The sequence below is a fragment of the Dermochelys coriacea genome, chromosome 8 (assembly GCF_009764565.3).
Source record: "Dermochelys coriacea isolate rDerCor1 chromosome 8, rDerCor1.pri.v4, whole genome shotgun sequence".
NCBI classification, from domain to species: Eukaryota; Metazoa; Chordata; order Testudines; family Dermochelyidae; genus Dermochelys; species Dermochelys coriacea.
This window is the reverse complement of record NC_050075.1, coordinates 42,021,475-42,037,779: the sequence shown is the minus strand read 5'-3', so window position 1 is coordinate 42,037,779 and position 16,305 is coordinate 42,021,475. Positions and strand designations below refer to the sequence as shown.

The 16,305-nt window shown below is 47.4% G+C and overlaps 1 protein-coding gene across 1 annotated transcript in view; it reads left to right on the top strand.

The window, feature by feature from the left end:
- Nucleotides 1-16,305, top strand: part of DDR2 (discoidin domain receptor tyrosine kinase 2) — a 149,849-nt gene that overhangs the window by 57,989 nt on the left and 75,555 nt on the right. The window contains exon 2 of the mRNA XM_038414608.2: nt 11,673-11,783. Within this exon, the coding sequence (XP_038270536.1) occupies nt 11,705-11,783 (79 nt within the window). The 5' untranslated portion in view covers nt 11,673-11,704. The remainder of the gene's footprint in view (nt 1-11,672; nt 11,784-16,305) is intronic.

Here is a 16,305-nt window from a genome sequence, read left to right as displayed (position 1 = left end):
GGAGGAGGAGAGGGTTCTTTCGATGAATGAAGAACAAGGCTGGCTCATTGCAACTCGGGAACTGCTCACTGCCAGTGAGGTCCCTGCATTTTGTAAGCTGAAATACACTCCTGTTTCCTGCTGCGCTGCATTTAGCTGCTGTCCATAAGGGAGTTTGTTGGGAATCTGCTAAAATCCCATCAGCCTAGGTTTCTGAAGGGCCTAGGATCATGACAGATGTTCATGGAAACTCTTAGGAAAAAGAGCCACCAATCCTAGTGCTCGCTTGCTTCCTGCTGGAGCAGAGCTCAATCTGCCATGGCCAGGACGACAGAGGCTTTTGCTGCTTCCAGCCCAGCCCAGCCCAGCCCAGATCAGGAGTTTCTGGCCATGTTTTCCATCTGTCAAGTAGCTGGCAATCCAGTCCATGACTGGCAAATCGGTTAGGGCCTCACACAGCCCCTGGATGGTAGCTGTTTGCTGGGGGAGCTGTGTTCTCGTCTGTGAGTCAGAGTGTGACAGTGTTGCCTTGGGGCTGAATAAAAGTGCCATTGTGACAGCTATAGTAGCCTCTATGAAATCCTTAGGTTTTCTCACCCCATTTCCCACTAGAGAGATGCCTGGTTCACACACCTTCCTGCACAGGTGGTACCTCTTGCCCCCACAGTACAGAGTGCATGGCTGCTGGAGCCTGAATGTGCTCTCATAGGGACCTGGACGGGAAGGGCCTCCTGGGTCACTGAGTCCTGCCCCTGCTATTGCAGGTATCCCTATGGTACGATCCCTTTCATAAACTCACCAAACTCATCTTCAAATTAGCTAAGTCATTAGCCCCCACTATCTAATTAGGAAACTGCTCCAGAACCTCACCCCTCTAATGGTTAGAAAGCTGCTTCTAATTGCCAGCCTGAAGTCACTCCTGGCTGGTTTATCCCTATTTGTCCTTCTGCCAGCACTGTCTTTCAGCTTCAGTAGCTCCTCTCTCTCCCTGGTGTCTACCCGCTCTGATGTATTGAAAGAGAGTGATCAAATCCCTGCTCAGCCTGCATTTGGCTAAACAAGCCAGGCTCTTCTCCTTTCAGAAGTTGGGCCCTTGTTCCTATCAGCATCCTAGTAACTCTTCTTTGCATCAGTTGGAATTCCTCTTTCTTGGGTGACCAGAATTTACACTGTATTCCAGAGGAGATCTTACCAGTGCCTTGTCCAATGGCATTAATACGTCACTGATGGGGGGCAGTGAAAAGCTCCCAAGGCCCATATTATACTGGCTCTGGGGATATACAGAAAGGACTTGGCACCTTGGCATCACTTGGCACCTTGCAGCTAAACAGAGAAGAAAAAAACCCTGTGTTTATTTGAGACAATTACAGTTCTGACAGAGAGACACCCCTCCTCCCAATTCCTCATGCTAATTGCCAAGTAGGGGTGCCTAAGGCCAGCTTTTTTGGAAGACTGGAATATGGTGGCTGGAGTGACGACTGGTGGGTGGGATCACTATTGAGGGTGATGGTGGGTGGGATCTCTCCTGGGGGCAGTTACCAGGAGGGTAGTCATAGGAAAGGGGGAATCACTCTAGAAGGCATTGATCAGGTGTAGGACCCCGCTGGAGTATAGAATGCCTCTCAACCTTCAAACCTGCCTCTTTGATACCAGTGACTCCAAGGGGGAACACCTGCAGTTTGTATGGTACACTATAACTTACAGAGCATGATGGCTTTTGACTTTACTACCCATTTGAACGGTTGTGTGTGAATTAAATAAATCAGTTCTTTAAAAAGCCGCATGTCATATAGCCACCATGCTCCCATCCAACATCATGGGGTTTGAGCCCTGGGCTTTCAGATATCTAAGACAGCCTTCTAGCAGCTATAGGAATAATTACTAGCCTCTTTGTGAACGAGCCCCTAGAGAGGGGCATGAGGTACACCTTTCTTGTGCATAGTCAATCATTTGCTAGACTGCTGTAGAATTCTGCAGATCAGGACTCCTGGGGTCTATCCTTTGTGATGGAAGGGGACTGTGATGCAATGGTTAAAGAGAATAATCAAGGCACGTATATTTGTCATAGTCAGAAAAGCAGTGTGACTGAGTGAATAAGTCTTGTCTCACATATTAGATCTGGATTCTATTTCCAGCTCTGCCAGAAGCAACCTCTCTGTTATCATGTTGGTAAAATGAGGGAGGGCTAATACATAACTTCCTTCTGGATTGTTGTAGGAGGGGACCTTAGTGCACGGAAATATAAACAGCAATCACTAAAGGTCAATATTGAACTCATTGTCTGCTTGCCCAGTGCACTTTCCCCAGGCCATAGGGAATTTGGCAAGAAAGTCTCTGTCTCTTTGGCGTGCCAGAATAGGTAGCCTGATTCAGCCCCAATGTGGGACTTTCCTCCTGAGAGTTTAGATGGCAGCAATTGTGGTGGGACAGCAATTCTATGGAGGGTGCCTGTTACAAAGGGCAGTGGCTGGGGGCAGTTTGCATGAGGGCATATCTGCAAGGATCTCTGGCAGTGGTTCAGTGCCAGAGATTTGCCAGGCGGGTGCCCTGGGGACTCTAACTGAACTCCAGTCTTGTGTATCTTAGAATTATAGAAGATTAGAGTTGGAAGAGACCTCAGGAGGTCATTTAGTCCAGTCCCCTGCTCAAAGCAGAACCAATCCCCAATTAAATCATTCCAGCCAGGGCTTTGTCAAGGTGGGCCTTAAAAACCTGTAAGGATGGAGATTCCACCACCTCCGTAGGTAACCCATTCCAGTGCTTCACCACCCTCTTAGTGAAATAGTTTTTCCTAATATCCAACCTAAACCTCCCGCACTGCAACTTGAGACCATTGCTCCTTGTTCCATCATCTGCCGCCACTGAGAACAGCCAAGCTCCATCCTCTATGGAACTCCCCTTCAGGTAGTTGAAGGCTGCTATCAAATCCCCTCCTCGCTCTTCTTTTCTGCAGACTAAATAAGCCCAGTTCCCTTAGCCTCTTCTCATAAGTCATGTGTCCCAGCCCCTTAATCATTTTTGTTGCCGTTCACTGGACTCTTTCCAATTTGTGCACATCCTTACTGTAGTGGGGGGCCCAAAACTGGATGCAATACTCCAGATGTGGCTTCACCAGTGCCGAATAGAGGGGAATAACCACTTCCCTCGATCTGCTGGCAATGCTTCTACTAATGTAACCCAATATGCCATTAGCCTTCTTGGCAATAAGAGCACACTGCTGACTCATATCCAGTTTCTCGTCCACTGTAACCCCTAGGTCCTTTTCTGCAGAATTGCTGCCTAGCCAGTCGGTCCCCAGCCTGTAGCAGGGGACAATGTTGGGGGCTTGGCTGGGCCCTTTTGGGGGAAGGGCATCTTGAGGGAGCCTGGGTGGGGCAGGCCTAGGCTGGCTGATGACACCACTTCCAAGGGAACGGAGTGATTTCCAGCCCTGGGACCAGCTCTGGCTGCACTGGCGGCTCAGCTAGCAGACACAGTTGCCTCCCAGCAGGGCCAGTGAATGTGGTCAGGAGGTAGGGCGTGGGGGAGTGGGGGAAGAATGGCTGGGGGATTGGCAGAGCTGCTGATCCTCTGTCCCAATGCTGTTGCTCCCTGGCCTGCCCTGCCCCATCCCCACACCACCCCGGGATGGGATGCTGAGACAGAGCTTTCCTGGGTTTGGCTGTGGGGGGAGGAAGTGCACAGCCCCAGGGTCTTCCTGAAGTGTTTCCTACTCCCGTGCCCTAACAACACCCCCCATTATCCTCAGCACCCCCTGCTCCTCTGCCCTTCCAGCACCCTCCATTATCCTCAGCATGCCCTGTTCCTCTGCCCTGCCAGCACCCCCCATTGTCCTCAGCACCCCCTGCTCCTCTGCCCTGCCAGCACCCTCCATTGCCCTCAGCACCCCCGCTCCTGTGCACTGCCAGCACCCTCCATTGTCCTTGGAATCCCCTGCTTCTCTGCCATGCTAGCACCCCCCATTGTCCTCAGTGCCCTTCCTCCTCTGCCCCACCAGCATCTTTCATTGCTCTCAGCGCCCCCTCCTCCTCTGGTTTTTTCCTTCTGTAGCTGTCACCCTGGTGTTTCTGTTTATAAGTATTACACTATGTTGCAGACCATACAGCTGACAGCTTGGTAGAGTTGGGGATGGGGTGCCTTCTACACCCAGGTACGGATGGGGTAAGTGTCAAACCTGTTTGCACGTATCTTGATTTCTGTAGTTTTAAAACTTTTGTTCAGCTGGGGAGCTGTTACACACTAATACTGACGGTGTAGCCTTTAGTCTTTGGTGTGGATGGAGCAGCTGTTACACCTTATTGTAGATAGTGTAGCTATTACACCAGGATGCTATTCCATGCTTAGTATGGAGGTTACAACTTTTACAGCTGAGTGCAGAGGGTTTAGCTGCTATGCATTGTGTGCACAGTGTACCTGTTACATCTTCATGCGGCTGGTGTATCTTTTACAACTCAGTGCACAAGGTACATCTCTAACACCTTTCTGCAGATTGTATAGTTGTTTCACCTTGGTGTGGATAGTGTAGCTGTTGCCATCTGTATCATGTGGTATAATTGTTGAACTTTAGTGTGGCTGGTGCAGGTGTTCAACTTTGGGACAGATGATATTCTGATGCTGTATTAGTTGTTGCTGTAGTTTGTCTTATAACCTTTGTCTTCAGAGTAGCAGCCGTGTTAGTCTGTATTCGCAAAAAGAAAAGGAGTACTTGTGGCACCTTAGAGACTAACAAATTTATTAGAGCATAAGCTTTCGTGAGCTACAGCTCACTTCATTGGATGCATCCGATGAAGTGAGCTGTAGCTCACGAAAGCTTATGCTCTAATAAATTTGTTAGTCTCTAAGGTGCCACAAGTACTCCTTTTCTTTTTGCGAACCTTTGTCTTGTTATGGATTGTTTGGTGCATCTCTCGGTTGTTGAACTGAAATTCTGGGATGTTTATAACAAGATGTTCAATGGGTATTTTGGCATTTTTCCTGGCTGCAGATGGTGGAGCTGTTTAACTGGAGATTCTTTGGCAGGGTGCCAGTCACTTTCTCTTTGGAATTTTATAATCTCTTCCTCTTGCAGCTGAGGAATCTGTCATTCTTGGGGTAATGTTTCCCTTGTTCTGTTCTCCTGACACGCTTCCATTTTCCATCTATTCTGTCGTTAGTTGTCATTGGTTCCAGAAGCGTGTTAGAACAGCATGTGTTACACATTCACCACTGTCTAAGGTGCAGAGGAGGGAGGTTTGTCATAGGCCCCAGCCCCAGCAGTGTGGAGACTTCTGCTGTTAGCCCTGGAGCCTCTTGGTTCTATCATCACACTAATACCAAGATTTTTCTCCTTCTCACCATCTGTCTTGATGCAATGACCCTTGTGATAATGAAGTGTGTGTGTGGGGCGGGGGCGGAGAGCTCCCTCTTATGGACACCAGCCAGCCAGTAACTATAAAATCCCACTTAGTAGTTGTTCTCTAATTGCTCTACCCATAAAGGGTTAAAAAGTCTCACTGCTATGCATAGGTAAAAGGAAGTGAGTGGGCACCTGGTCAAAAGAGCCAATGGGAAGGCTAGAACTTTTTAAAATTGAAAAAAAGACTCCCCTTTTGTCTGGCTGCCGCTGTTCTCCCCAGGAGAGGCAGACAGGGCAACAGTTATGCTGTAAAAGCTTGGGCCAGACATGGAAAAATCATTAGTATCATACCGTAGAGATAACGCGATTAGGATAATCTCTTTTATTTCATTATGGCTTGTGGATTCCTCTGTGCTAACCCCAGGTGCTTTTGTTTTGCTTTGTTGCTCTTTTAAAATCTAGCAATATCCTGAGCTCCCAGCTATATTTTCTTTTCTTTTTTTTTAATTAATAAAATTTACCTTTTTTAAGAACAGAATTGGATTTTTGTGTTTTAAGTTTGTGCACGTTGTTTAATTAGCTGGTGACAACAGCTGATTTCCTTCCCCCCCCCAGCTCTTCCCTGGAGGGGGGCATGAAGGGGCTTAAGGGTACCCCCCAGGAAGGAATTCCCAAAGCTCTCAAAGGGGTTCTGCACTTGAGTGATGGCAGCATCTACCACTCCAAGGTCAGAGAGAAGCTATGACCTTGGGAGTTTAATACCAGCCTGGAGTGGCCAGTATTAATTTTTAGAATCTTTGCGGGCCCCCACCTTCTGCATTTGAAGTGCCAGAGTTGGGAATTAGCCTTGACAACCCTAGTAGAGCACTATGCAGCATGCGGGGGGATATCCTAACAAAGGTGGGTATGCATCCCTCAGTTTCCCAGAGCTGTCTTTATCCAGTTCTCTGCTATTAGTACTTCCTTTCTGCTAACCCAACAGACTGTGCACAGAAAGGGCTTGCCAAGATGTGACTGAACTGATGTGCTATAGAGAATTGCTGAAATGACCTGGGGACCATGATCTGCTGTTGTTTCTTTCGGAGTCCCAGGGTGGGCTAAATGCATTTTGCAATGTGTTCTACCTTGGCACTTCTTTGTTGTGCCACATCTCACTTCCCAAGGCATTTGAGAAAGAATCTGTACAGTTTGATTTAGATAGACTTGCCTGCCCTGGGCAGAGAGCAACCAGGGATCTCATGTGGTTTCCGTGGTTCCTTTGTATTCTCCTTCTTGCTCTGATCACTGATTTCCTGCTTCATCATCCATCCCTAGTTCGATGTGATCACATATTAAAAAAACATGCAAGGGACCAGTATTCTAAACATACAGGGAACAAGTGATTGAGCACTGGAACAAGTTGCCAAAGGAGGTTCTGGAATCCCCATCCTTGGAGTTTTTAAGAACAGGTCAGACAAATATCTGTTAGGGCTGGTCTAAGTTTCCTCAGAATGGGGAGGGTGGATTAGATGACCTCTTGAGGTCTCTTCCAGCCTTGCATTTCTATGGTTCTGTTCTTCATCCCTCAGGGAATGTTTCAGTTGGACCGTCTCCATCAGAGATGGTCAGAAATGTTCTGATGAAATGATTTGTCATCAGAAAATGCTGATTCATTGAAAGCAGAATGTTTAGTGGAAATGTGTTGATTGCAACAGAATTGTGAGAAAAAGTCCTATTCAGAATGGATTGTTCTGATTTTCCATTTCTAAACAACTTGTTTCCATTTTTTATTTTATAGATTAGAATTCAAAATATTTAAAAGTCAAAATCAGAACAAAGTGTTTCACGGGACTGAAAACAAGAATTTTTCTGGAATATTTTGTGGGAAATTTTGAATTTTTAAAATTTTGTTTTGTTTCAGTACAGGAAAAAATTCCAATTGTACAGATTTGCTCAGAAAATCCCATTCCTTCCCAGTTCAGTTTCCATGTCATGGACACCAGAGCTATTGAGGATCTTTTAATTCCTTCTCAAAGTACTGCAGATGGGGCATCCCTGCCTCCTGGGATGCTGATCCCAAAAGGAATGTTCTGATCCAAGTGCTGTACTCACTAAGCCACTCTTCCCTCACTCGTGTTGGGCAGAGACATTGCTAAAATGGGCCCATTGCTTCAGACTGGCGTGGGGGAGTGATGAGAAATAGATGCCTTCCTTGCTGTATGTGTGGATTCGTCTCTTCATGCTTGGCTGAACCTCTTCCAGATTGGGGCTCTGAGGCTGGTCTGGAATTTAGTTACACAACTTGGACCCATTCTTAATCCATCATTTCTTTGTTTACCTTGGGTGGGGGGATTCCAGGGGTTAAATGTTGTTTAAAAGTTAAGCCATATTGTCAAGCTGTCTAGAGTAGCTCACTAGTGTGAGTGCCAATCTCCTAAGAACATAAGAATGGCCATACTGGGTCAGACCAAAGGTCCATCCAGCCCAGTGTCCTGTCTACTGACAGTGGCCAATGCCAGGTGCCCCAGAGGGAGTGAAACTAACAGGTAATGATCTAGTGATCTCTTTCTCCTGCCATCCATCTCCACCCTCTGACAAACAGAGGCTAGGGACACCATTCCTTACCCATCCTGGCTAATAGCCATTAATGGACTTAACCTCCATGAATTTATCCAGTTCTCTTTTAAACCCTGTTATAGTCCTAGCCTTCACAACCTCCTCAGGCAACGACTTCCACAGGTTGACTGTGTGCTGAGTGAGGAGGGATAGTTCAGTGGTTTGAGCATCAGCCTGCTAAACCCAGCGTTGTGAGTTCAATCCTTAAGGGGGCCGTTTAGGGATCTAGGACAAAAATTGGGGATTAAACTAGATGCCCTATGATTCTATGAAGAAGAACTTCCTTTTATTTATTTTCAACCTGCTACCCATTAATTGTATTTGGTGGCCCCTAGTTCTTATATTATGGGAACAAGTAAATAACTTTTCCTTATTTACTTTCTCCACACCACTCATGATTTTATATACCTCTATCATATCCCCCCTTAGTCTCCTCTTTTCCAAGCTGAAAAATCCTAGCCTCTTTAATCTCTCCTCATATGGGACCTGTTCCAAACCCCTAATCATTTTAGTTGCCCTTTTCTGAACCTTTTCTAATGCCAGGATATCTTTTTTGAGATGAGGGGACCACATCTGTATGCAGTATTCAAGATGTGGGCGTACCATGGATTTATGTAAGGGCAATAAGATATTCTCTGTCTTATTCTCTATCCCTTTTTTAAATGATTCCTAACATCCAGTTTGCTTTTTTGACTGCTGCTGCACACTGTGTGGACATCTTCAGAGAACTATCCATGATGACGTCAAGATCTTTCTCCTGATTAGTTGTAGCTAAATTAGCCCCCATCATATTGTATGTACAGTTGGGGTTATTTTTTCCAATGTGCATTATTTTACATTTAGCCATATTAAATTTCATTTGCCATTTTGTTGCCCAATCACTTGTTTTGTGAGATCTTTTTGAAGTTCTTCACAGTCTGCTTTGGTCTTGACTATCTTAAGCAGTTTAGTATCATCTGCAAACTTTGCCACCTCACTGTTTACCCTTTTCTCCAAATCATTTATGAATAAATTGAATAGGATTGGTCCTAGTACTGACCTTTGGGGAATACCACTAGTTACCCCTCTCCATTCTGAAAATTTACCATTTATTCCTAACCTTTGTTCCCTGTCTTTTAAGCAGTTCTCAGTCCATGAAAAGATCGTCCCTCTTATCCCATGACAACTTAATTTACATAAGAGCCTTTGGTGAGGGGCCTTGTCAAAGGCTTTCCGGAAATCTAAGTACACTATGTCCACTGGATCCCCCTTGTCCACATGTTTGTTGACCCCCTCAAAGAACTCTAATAGATTAGTAAGACATGGTCTCCCTTTACAGAAACCATGGTGACTTTTGCACAACAATTTATGTTTTTCTATGTGTCTGACAATTTGCCATTGAATGCATTTGATGAAGTGAGCTGTAGCTCACGAAAGCTTATGCTCAAATAAATTTGTTAGTCTCTAAGGTGTCACAAGTACTCTTATTCTTTACTATTGTTTACTATTGTTTCAACTGATTTGCCCGGTACTGACATTAGACTTACTGGTCTGTAATTGCCAGCATCACCTCTAGAGCCCTTCTTAAATATTGTCATTACCTTAGCTATCTGACAATTTGCCACTGAATGCATCCGATGAAGTGAGCTGTAGCTCACGAAAGCTTATGCTCAAATAAATTTGTTAGTCTCTAAGGTGCCACAAGTAGTCCTTTTCTTTTTGCGAATAAAGACTAACACGGCTGCTACTCTGAAACCTGTCATTGGGTACAGTAGCTGATTTAAAGGACAGGTTACAAACCACAGTTAATAGTTCCACAATTTCACATTTGAGTTCCTTCAGAACTCTTGGGTGAATGCCATCTGGTCCCGGTGACTTGTTACTGTTAAGTTTCTCAATTAATTCCAAAACCTCCTCTAGTCACACTTCAATCTGTGACAATTCCTCAGATTTGTCACCTACAAAAGACTGCTCAGGTTTGGGAATTTCCCTAACATCCTCAGCCGTGAAGACTGAAGCAAAGAATTTATTTAGTTTCTCTGTGATGACTTTATCGTCTTTAAGTGCTCCTTTTGTATCTTGATCATCCAGGGGCCCCACTGGTTGTTTAGCAGGCTTCCTGCTTCTGATGAACTTAAAAAACATTTTGTTATTACCTTTTGAGTTTTTGGCTAGCTGTTCTTCAAACTTCTTTTTGGCTTTTCTTATTTTCCTCAGGGCAGACTGTGAAGGAACAGGGCACAAACAACTGGTTGTGTGTACTATAATTAGATTTCACTAACCAAGTAACAAGAGTGAACTCTTCAAGCCTTATAACAGCCTTAGCATGGAGTCACAGACATCCCCTTTGGGCACTCCAGTCTATCTTGCTTGCCAGGCAAACTTCCCTTTGTGATAGATGGTCCTTTACATCAAAAAAAATCACAGCAATATTCAGGTTACCCCAGTCTCAAAGAACTCGTCACTTACCCCATGTTGATTGCACCTTAGATCTCTTACCAAAGACAATGCTTGTAGCCAATCCTGTAATAAACTATCTAAAGATTTATTAACTAGGAAAAAGAAATTAGAGTTATTTACAAGTTTAAAGCAGGTAAAAACACACACACACACACATATACAGAGAAATGAGTTACAGTTTTAGATTGCAAAAGGTAGTGGAAGCTGCTGTGATGTGCAGGGCTTGTATGTCCTTTAGGGCTAACCTAAGCTAAACAGCTTGGGGATCTCTTGCTTATGCTTAGAAATATTGCCCCTCCAAATTCCAGGCAGCACACCAATACAGTGCCTCCAGGTCAGGGAATTTTATTCCATTCCCTCAGAGTTCAAACTGATGGAACAAGTGTCCATGCCTGTCTCTTCTCCATTGGTGTGTCTTTGTCCTTTGATGTTTCTCAGTGGCTCATTTGGTTTCAGTGGGCCTTCTTGTGAAGTGCTGCCCTGCACACACTAATTAATGCTTCTTTTCTGTTTGGTGAATTACACAATTATAGTGGTTTACATGCAAACACACAATAGCACTGTATATCATGAGCTACAGATGTTGTAAGTGAGATCAATACATGCAGCATCCTACAAGCATTTCATAAGGTCTAAACACATTCTTATCAACTTAACATCTTTTTTAACCATACTAACACACAGTGAGCCAGACTGGTTTCCAGTTATGCATTTGTCAATGTTCAGTGAGGCCTGGGGGCCTTGGCATGAGCTGACACCTGGTCTGCCAGCATCACACAGGTTTTCTAGCAGAATATCCTAGAGCAGAACTTGTAGCTGCTGCAACAGCCAACATGGGAAAGGATATGCTTTATGACTGATGGAAACATACGGGCCAATCACATGCATAGGAGCTGCTCTCTGCTCAAACCGGGGATGAAGCTGAGGGGCGGACTCTAGAAACTCCATGTATAGATAGGAAAATGTTGATTTATCTCCTGCTGCCTTATGGGAGGAACCCAGGGGTAGGCAACCCTGATTGGAAGCAAAAATCAAGGGAGGGGACTAGCAAACTGGTAGTTGGCAGGAGACGTGAGCAAGGAGACAGGGCTGGCAGCAAGGGAGAAATGGAGGATGAGTGCTCCACTATACCTGACAAGGGCCGGAACCCTGGATCAGAATCCTCTAAGTCTTAGAGATGTTCAGACTGCATCTGGGCCTCTCCCATGCATCTCTGCTCCGTGTACATTGAGCTGCACAATACTGCTCCTTCACAACAGTGACAATTTCATCCTCCCACTGTCCTGCTAATGTCTTCTACCGCTTCTTTTATCTCCCCATTCAGCTGCTGCTCTGGGGCTGAAGTAACTTGCCGTGATGATCTCCCCTCCCAGGATGCCCCTCCTACTGCTGCTGCTCCACATCCCAAGTGCTGCCAAAGCTCAGGTTAATCCAGGTAAGCAAAATGAAGGCCAGCTTGTTGCAATTCCAGCGAAGCAGCTGCCCCAGAGGTTATTTTAATTGGCTGTGCTCCTGCCAGCTGGAGGCCAAGGCTCATTAATCTTCCTTCATAACAGACGGGTCACCCCATTTCCAGGAACTCAGACTTTTCAAATACAGAGAGAATGAAAGTGTCTTTTTGAAACTGTGCATCAACACCTGCCCAGAATGGGGATGGGCTGTGCTGCTTTACAGTGGCTTTGTTAAAGCCTGGTGTAACCCTTTAATTTCACAGTACTGCTGTCTCCTGTCATCCCACAGCACTGTGTTCCTGGCCCTAGTGATTATAAGATTGTTCTTCCCAGCCAGTCTTACAACCATGGTCCCACCGAAGACAATGGCAAAGCCCCATTGACATCAGTAGGGTCAGGATTTCAGCCCCTCTTCCACCAGGAGACTTAGCAAGTAGCTTTCTAGGGTTTTCTCTCTGGAATGTGAGGAGTGTTTAGGGTTCCTGAAAGGGAGGGGCCTGATGCCAATAGCCAGTCAGAGACAGGACACAGTGCATCTTGGTCCTGACCTGCAACCCACTGTGATAACAACAATTACACCTAGCTCTTGTCATCAGTAGCTCTCAAAGTGCTTTACAAATGGAGCCAGTATCATTCACTCATCCCATTTGACAGATGGAGAAATAGAGGTATAGAGCAGGGCAGTGATTTGCCCAGGGTCACCCAGTAGGCCAGTGTCAGAGCTGGGACTAGAACCCAGGTCTCCTGAGTCCCTGTGCACTGCTCTACCCCTAGACTATGCTGCCTCATGTACCTTAGTTGTAACCCACAGCTATTCCAACGTTGCCTCTTCAACAGTTCAGCAAAGGTACCTTGGTTGTAGCTTGCAAAGGGCCTGCTATTTTAATCCTGTGCTACTCTAGTGCCAAAGTACATCCACCCTGAACTGCAGCACCCCCTGAAAGCCATCCTCTGGGCTCTCCTGCAGCTCTGCCAATGCAGAGTCCTGGCTCTCCTAAGTAGGGACACTTGTTCCTGAGGGGTATTAGATCTGTGCATGCATGGGGAGGAGGTTGATCTCACTGAGCATATTTGACTTGTGATTATCTGTGGTTTCATGTGAAGCCTGGGCCTTTGAGTGGCCTTTCTATGTTTTGTTCCCAATTGGTCCAGTTTTATTTTGAATTTGATGAGGGCAAGGAAAATTGTACTGGGTATTATTTTTTCTCCTAGTCTGAGGTGCTTTTTTTGGCCATCCCTAGCTGTAGTAAACTAAGACTTGCTTTATAAAATCTCTGACAGATGCCTGGCCCCTATGCAGAGCCAGGGGCTTTTGAAGTCTTTTTTAAAAATTGGTACAAGCAAGAAAAGAACATCAAAAAGTGATTTCTCCACATGCTCAACCCCTTGGTGCATTCATGGAAGCAGAATCTCTAGACCCTTTGGCCGTGGTAGAAGAACTGGTACATATCACAGTTGGTTTCCACTGTGACCCAATCAGTTCAAGGCCCAGGCCCATCAGGAAGGAAGAGTTTGCTGGATTTCCCCATGGACTATGCACAACATCATACTGATTCCAAAGGAGTCAGTCCCGTTTCACTGGAAGACTTCTATCAGACATAGGTTTGGCCTTGTCTGGCCTGGACGGTCATTGTATTGTACTGGACTGGAGCCAAAGTAGCTGAGCAGATCCCAAAGGAACAACCCTACAAGGGCTTCCTACTGGCTTTCAGTGTGATCTGTGGTTGTAGCCCTTGAAGCTGTGATCTGCTCTGCTATCACAAATTAAACAGGTTCAGGTTTGGTCAGTATTTGGATGGAAAACCTCCAAGGAGAACTCAGGGGCTACTAGAAATGGTTCTGGTGATTCAGCAGATGCTGCTCTTTACTGGACACGGTGCTAGGGGCCAGCTGTGTTGCTGTCTTTTGGACGAGACATGCCACTGATGATCTGTGGCCATCAAAAGTATTGTAGAGATCAGCTTGGGCATTTAGACCAGGACACATAATTAGATTATGCCTTGCAAATTCCCTCTGCCTCCATAGCCAAGGTCCCCAAACTGTGGGCGCATGCCCTAGGGGGGCTTGGACGAATGTCCCTGGGTGCACAGCAGGGCCGGACCAGCCCCCATGGGGGCATGGAGTGCCACCCAGTCCCTCCCCGCCCCCAGCTTTGCTCCAATCCCACCCCCAGCTGCGTCCCCATCCCTGCTCCCAGCCTTGGTCGCAACTCTGTTCCCAGCCTGGGGCTGAGGCTGGGAGTGGAGCTACCCAGGGTGCGGGCCTGGTTGCTGCCCCACATGGCAGCCCAGCTGCGGCTCTGCTACCACCCCTGCCCTCCAGCCTTGGCCCCTGGCCGTGGCCCACTTCCAGCCACAGACCTACCCCCACCTGTGGCCCCAGCCTCTGCCCCTTACCCCAGTCTGGATCCCCTCCCCTCTCCCTGGAGCTGGGGCCCTGCTCCTGGCCCCAGCAGGTTGGGGGGGGCATGGACAGTAATAAGGGGGGGTGGAACCCTCAAAAGTTTGGGGACCACTGCTCTATAGAGAACAAATGTTTAACCCTGGGCTGTCAGTCTAGCAGAGGAAGGTAAAACATGAGCCTATGGCTGGAAGCTGAAGCTAGACAAATTCAGACTGGAAATAAGGTGAAAATCTTTACCAGTGAGAGTAACTAACCATTGGAACAACTTACCAAGGATCGTGGTGGATTCTCTGTCACTGAAAATGTTTAAATCAAGATTGGGTGTTTGTCGAAAGCTCTGCTCTAGGAATTGTTTTGAGGAATTTCTCTGGTCCGTGCCGTACAGGAGATCAGACTGGATGATCACACTGGCCCTGGAACTGATGCATTTTCACTTCCTTTCAAAAGTGGTTAGTCATGTGGCATTGCTGTGTGCTGTAAACCAGGTGCTCCCTCCCACCCCAGCAGTGGCTGTATTTCAGTGGTGAGTAATGAGTTCTGCAAAGTGTTTGTGTTTGGATTGCAATGCCTTACAGAGTAGAAATACAGTGTATCAAGATGAAACAGCCCTGGGTCAGACTGAATCACAGTCCATGACTTCCATTTCCATTGAAGCTCATGGGGATTCACTGGTGCAAAACCACTGTCAGAGGAGAGCCAATCCATGTGTCTTCCCTGCTGGTGTAGGCTGGAACTCGTGGGCCATTGCTGGGACAGTGTAGTATAGGGGCAAAGGGCATCAGAGTCTAATGTTCAAATACAGCAAAATGTAAGTGAATTATGGACTTTAGCCCATGACCAAGATCAGGTTGGTGACGGGCTGGGGAGAACAGGTCATGTGGCTGGAGACCTGGGCAACTTGGTCTGCACTGCACCTTTGCTCAATGGGCTGGTGCTGACTTGCATTAGACAGTGGCCAGTCTGGAGTCCAGTGTTAGAGGGAGATGTGGCTCATTGGGCATGGATTGGCTTAGTCTAGGTGAGCTCTGCATTCAGCTTCCAGTCCTGCGGCTGGCAGAGCTGTCGGGGAAGAGCATCCCATCCCAGGGGAGGGGAGGCGATGTCTTCAGCTGTCCAGTTAGCAAGCTACCCTGACCTGCCTACAGGCAGCAGCAGGTCAGAGAGGAAGAAGAGATAGGAGGCAAGCAGGTTAGCTGACCAAGTTGCAGAGGAAACCATGGGCAGAAGGTAGGAAGTGAAAAAGCCCAGAATGCAACACTGTAAGGTGGTGGCTCAGATGGGAGCGAGAGCAGTTTGTGCTGTGGTGCCCGTCGGCATCACTGCCAATCTGACATCTTGCTGGTTGCTGAGGGTGAAGACTGGACACTGGGAAGCTGTATTTGCCACTAGTGAGGGCTCCGGCTGGGGGTCCAGGCTCTGGGGTGGGGCTGGAGATGAGGGTTTTGGGGTGAAGGAAGGGGCTTCAGTCTGGGGCAGGGGGTTGCAGTGCTGTGGGGGAGGTGAGGGCTTCAGGAGGGAGTTTGGGTGTGGGAGGGAACTCTGGGCTGGGGCAGGGGGTTCGGGTGAAGGAGGGGGTTTGGTGTGCAGGGTCCCGGCGGCACTTACCGCGGCGGCCCCCAGGAAGTGAGCCGCCAGGTCCCTGCAGCCCCTAGGCACATGGGCGCACAGGTAAGCTCAGCACGCTGCCCTTGTGCTTGCAGATGCTGCCCCCACAGCTCCCATTGGTCGTGGTTCCTGGCCAATGGGAGCTGCGGAGCCGGCCCTCGGAGCGGGGGCAGTGCGTGGAGCCTTCCTGGCTGCCCATGCGTCTAGGGGCTGCAGGTACCTGGTGGCTGCTTCCAGGAGCCACAGGGAGCTAGGGCAGGCAAGGAGCCTGCCTTAGTCCCAGGCCCCCGCTGTACCACCAACCAGACTTTTAACAGGTCCCTTTTTGCCAGGGTACCTTTTCAACCAGGTGTTCCAGTTGAAAACCAGACACCTGGCAACTCTAGCTATACCCAGTGCCCCAGGGCATGACTGGACAGGGAGAAGAGACAGAGATGCCATGGAGGTCTACTGGGGACTCCACTCTTGCTATTGATTTGACATGGCAGGCTCTTTCTC